General features: G+C 49.5%; 1 protein-coding gene across 1 annotated transcript; it reads right to left on the bottom strand.

Annotated features, from left to right (window-relative positions):
* Positions 1-253: 253 nt before the first annotated feature.
* LOC109754002 (protein CUP-SHAPED COTYLEDON 1) lies at positions 254-2,460 on the bottom strand. The gene is made up of 3 exons (XM_020312931.4): positions 2,093-2,460; positions 1,033-1,298; positions 254-921 (listed from the first exon to the last, which is right to left on the bottom strand). Exons 1-3 carry the CDS (start codon positions 2,259-2,261, stop codon positions 520-522), a joined length of 837 nt encoding a protein of 278 aa, XP_020168520.3. The 5' UTR covers positions 2,262-2,460; the 3' UTR covers positions 254-519.
* Positions 2,461-4,291: the final 1,831 nt, after the last annotated feature.

Below are 4,291 nucleotides of genomic sequence, written 5' to 3'. Positions count from 1 at the left end.
TGGCTCAGAATAGAGCATGCATATATATGTACCAGCAAACCAAGTTCTTCCATTCTTCTTTTTCTTGTTTGGAAAAGACAAAGCACTATATATGCAATCTGGACTGCATATCATGCACGATTGTACTACTACTTATGGAATCTATCTTCTCTAGTTCCAGCGGAAGAGTGTCTCCAGTTCCAAAAAGAAAAAGAAAAGAACACTAGTATTCTATCTTCTCTAGGAACAACGCAATGGTGTTTCCTGTGGTGTGTACTGAAATCTGAACTGTGTTGTACTAATTTACAATTTTACATATGAGTTTTATGATTGCAATACATGGCATCATTCAAAGGGCCGAAACGGTCAAACGAAACCATCTCATGCAAGCACGTACACACTCGATCCTTCACAAATCTATATAAACGACCTCACACACTATACCTACAGTACCAATGGAATTAAATAATTCAATCGCTAGTTTTTCCTTCACAACGTATACACAACGATCACTGGGCGCGCGCGCACGACCGGCCGGCATCAGCTCCACGCTTGGGGGAACCGCATGGCCCCAAGGGAAGCCGTGTCCTCGAACCCCGAGTCGAAGAAGAATCCGCACTCATCTCCCGCTCCTCCTGTGGCCATCATCGGCGAGCTGCCCGCCATCTCTTCCTGCGGGTACTGGCCAAGAAGCAGCGAGTTGTATTGCTGCCACATCGCCGCGTTCATCAACGGGTTGGGGCCACAGATCATCTCCTCCTGCCGTGACGCCGCGAAGCCGGCAGCGCCCGAACCCATCATCTGGTCGCTGCTCGCGTCCATGACGGGCAGCTCCTGCGCCGCCTGCGACGAGCCGGCGAAGGGCGGCGAGGAGGAGCGGGCGTTGTCTTGCTCGCCGTCCAGTTTCTGCTTCTGGAACACCCTGCAGAGCACCCAGTCCTCCTGCAGAATTGCGTCCAGATTAGCAACGCCGACCCATGCAATTGCAAAGAGAGGAGCTAACCCGAAGAGTGGAATACAAGTGACATATAGGAGTAGTTGGTGCGTACGTACCCTTGGTGGCAGGTGCGGTGAGTCGAGGCGGAACTCGTGCATGACCCAGCTGGTCTTGCTGCCGTTGGGGGCGCGGCCCTGGTAGAAGACCAGCGTCTTCCTCATGCCGACGACGGCGCGCGTGGCCGGGCTGCGCACCTCGCGGTCCTTCCCGGTGGCCTTCCAGTAGCCGGTCTTGGTGGCGCGGTTGGTGCGCGACCCCGTCGCATACTTGCGGTCCCTGAAGCTGAAGAAGTACCACTCGCTGGCCGTGAGCTTCGCCACGTCTTCGCTCGCCCAAAGCATAATTAACAGTGTCAGTGAAAACTCGTCTATAACTCGTAGTACAAAGCTGCAACTTGCAAAATGATGGGAGCACACGTACTAAATGTTCAAATTGATTACGGGAAAGCGAAACTCTGCTCTTTTTCTATGATGTATGAGGAAACCGGAGAAACGGAAATCCGAAATGTAACTATTACGCATGTGACGTTGCGAGGAAATGGACAGGACCGGGGGACGTCGTCATCGAGACGTTCACGAGGACAGCACTGCGCCTTCTGATCAGTTAATGCATTATTGGGAAAGTGATTATTGTGGATTATTCCATACTCAATGATTAATTAGTGAGCATATATGGGACATTGGCTAGCGGGTTAAGCTACTAAACGGGACAAAAATACTCACAAGGCTGATTGATCAGGAAGTCCTTTTTGCTTGTTCATTATTATGACCGAGGTAGAATTAATTGTTGCATATGATCTTCAACAAACAAAGGCCATGCTGATTTCAGCCATATATACTCCGGAAGATCATGCTCGTAATCACCATGGATGGCGCGATACTCTTAGGCTAGCAACAACTAGTAAGAACTCTTTTCCTAGCACAGCAGCTAGCATGCATCGATCTAATGAACACAGCCGGAAAAACAGCAGGCGGGAACGGGACATGGCAGGGGGAACCGATCGAAACCAGACTCCCGAGAGAGAGAGAGAGAGAGAGAGAGAGAGAGAGGGGGGGGGGGGGGGGGGGGGGGGGGAGAGGGAGATGAACCTAGCGAGGAAGGAGGTGTTGGACTCACCAGGAAGCTCCCATGGCTCGCGCGCGTGGAGGTCGACCTCGACGAGCGTGCCCTGCGAGGCGCGCTCGTTGGTCACCTTCTTGTAGAGGTAGTGGCAGACGAGCTCCTGGTCGCTGGGGTAGAACCTGAACCCCGGCGGCAATGTCGACTCTATCTCCCTCAGCCCCATCGTCCCTCCCGGTCTGCCCGTCCGTCTACCCTGCCCACCTGACCAACAACTACTGGCCTGCAGCTAGCTAGCTTGAAACCCAAGTCTTAACCACGGCCGGGGAGCTAGCTAGCTGGAAGAAGCAACCCTGAGCTACACACCATGAGAGTGGCCGGATGGCTTGGATCGAGCGGGCCCTTTATATAGCGGAGATGGAGCCGATGGAAGAGAGACAACTCGATATATCCATATCGTGTCAGGGAACAGTAGAGGTGGGGAAGGCCAGAAAGCGGTGCCCTAGCCAGCTCTTTCCGCTTAACTACACTTGACAGCAGCAAGCAGCGGCCGCCGGCTCGGTCGCTGTCCCGGTATCCCGGCCCCCGCGCCCCCGCCCCGTGTGGGCCGGCGTGCTGCTTAGCCTAGCCTAGCTTAGCTTAGCTAGCTAGCCTGCTTATGTGGAAGATTCCATCGCTGCGGATCGACATGCTGCCATGCATGCTTGTGGCACAAGAACCGCGCCGCTGACGATCCACCCAGGAGCCCCGGCCTCGCAAGCTAACCCATTTCCACCCCCCGCAAGTTATGACATGGAGCGCTCCTACGTGGCACGCGATCAATAAATTAAGCTCGCCCTGTTCATTCTCAACGTCTTTTCTTTTGCAGTACAGTTCTAACGACTATTAAATCAGACGTACTCTCTCCATTCCCTTATACAAGGTCACTATGAAAAATACATTTTGCATCTATACAAGTCCACTAACAGTAATCGAGGCAAAAATTAATGATGTTTTCTCGTATTATCAACTTATTTAGCACTTGCATGCATGTACGTAGTTAGAATGACACTATGCTACTTCCTTCCCATTCCCTCCTTGCATGCATGCGGGTGTATTAATGATTTCGGTTAATGAAAAGAAAAATTGACTTGCAAAGCAGTTATTAAAATTTACCTTGGTACTTGTAATTTGAGTTTATGGCTTTGTATAAGGTAATGAAGGGAGTAAGTGTGCACCCAGGTTACGGTGCTGATCCTGGAAATTCAGTCTAAAAATACTGCTAGTCCCCACAGGATAAGAGCATAGTACTTTCTCTGTGAAAAAATATAAGAGCTGTTTTGAATCAGAATGATCGAATGCCTTCGCGATGGTTTACAGGATGCTTATATATCTCCTGGAGAGACACGACGATCCAGAGGAGGCGTCGGTTTCAGAGAGATGCGTCGGTTGCCGGGACACAGGCGTCCGCGCGATGCAACCGCTTGGCCGTTGGGCAAGGGGAGATTTCCCTTTTACAGAATTAATCTCAACACTCCCCCTAATCTACGTTTGACCATGTAGAATCATCTTCACGATTGTCCGGGAAGCTCTATCATCTCAAAAGATTCTCCTTCAAAAGTTCTTCATAAAATCTGTGATGAGATCCTGAAACATACACTCACAAAGAAAGATAGCATAATGTGATGTCATTAAAATGAGGATATCTCAAGAAGAGACTCCCCCTGACACCTGCAAGTCCCTAAGCCTTCGCATACCAATTCCATGAACACATTTCTGGAATGTAGAATTTGGTAGAGACTTGGTAAATAAATCAGCAAGGTTGTCGCATGATTTGACTTGCAGAATGCTTATTTCCCTGCTTTTCTGAAGATTATGGGGGGAAAACCATTTAGGAGAAATATGCTTGCTGATATTACTCTTGATGTATCCTGTTTGCATCTGCGCAACACAGGCCGCATTATCTTCATAGATAATGGTAGGTGATTTTATCGAACCCATTCCACATGACTGTTGTATGTGGTTTATCATTCTGCGAAGCCATACACATTCGCATGTTGCTTCAAATAATGAAATTATTTCAGAATGATTGGTAGATGTTGCCACCAGAGTCTGTTTCGAAGATTTCCATGATATAGCAGTGCCAACATGTAGGAACACGAAGCCGGTCTGAGATCTGGCATTATGGGGATCAGACAAATAACCGGCATCTGCATATCCAATCATACCAGAGTCCTAATTTTTCTGGAACTGGAAAAATAGGCCAAGATCCTTTGT

Source organism: Aegilops tauschii, chromosome 2, assembly GCF_002575655.3.
Source record: "Aegilops tauschii subsp. strangulata cultivar AL8/78 chromosome 2, Aet v6.0, whole genome shotgun sequence".
Taxonomy (NCBI): Eukaryota; Viridiplantae; Streptophyta; class Magnoliopsida; order Poales; family Poaceae; genus Aegilops; species Aegilops tauschii.
This window is presented reverse-complemented; position numbering and strand designations above follow the sequence as displayed.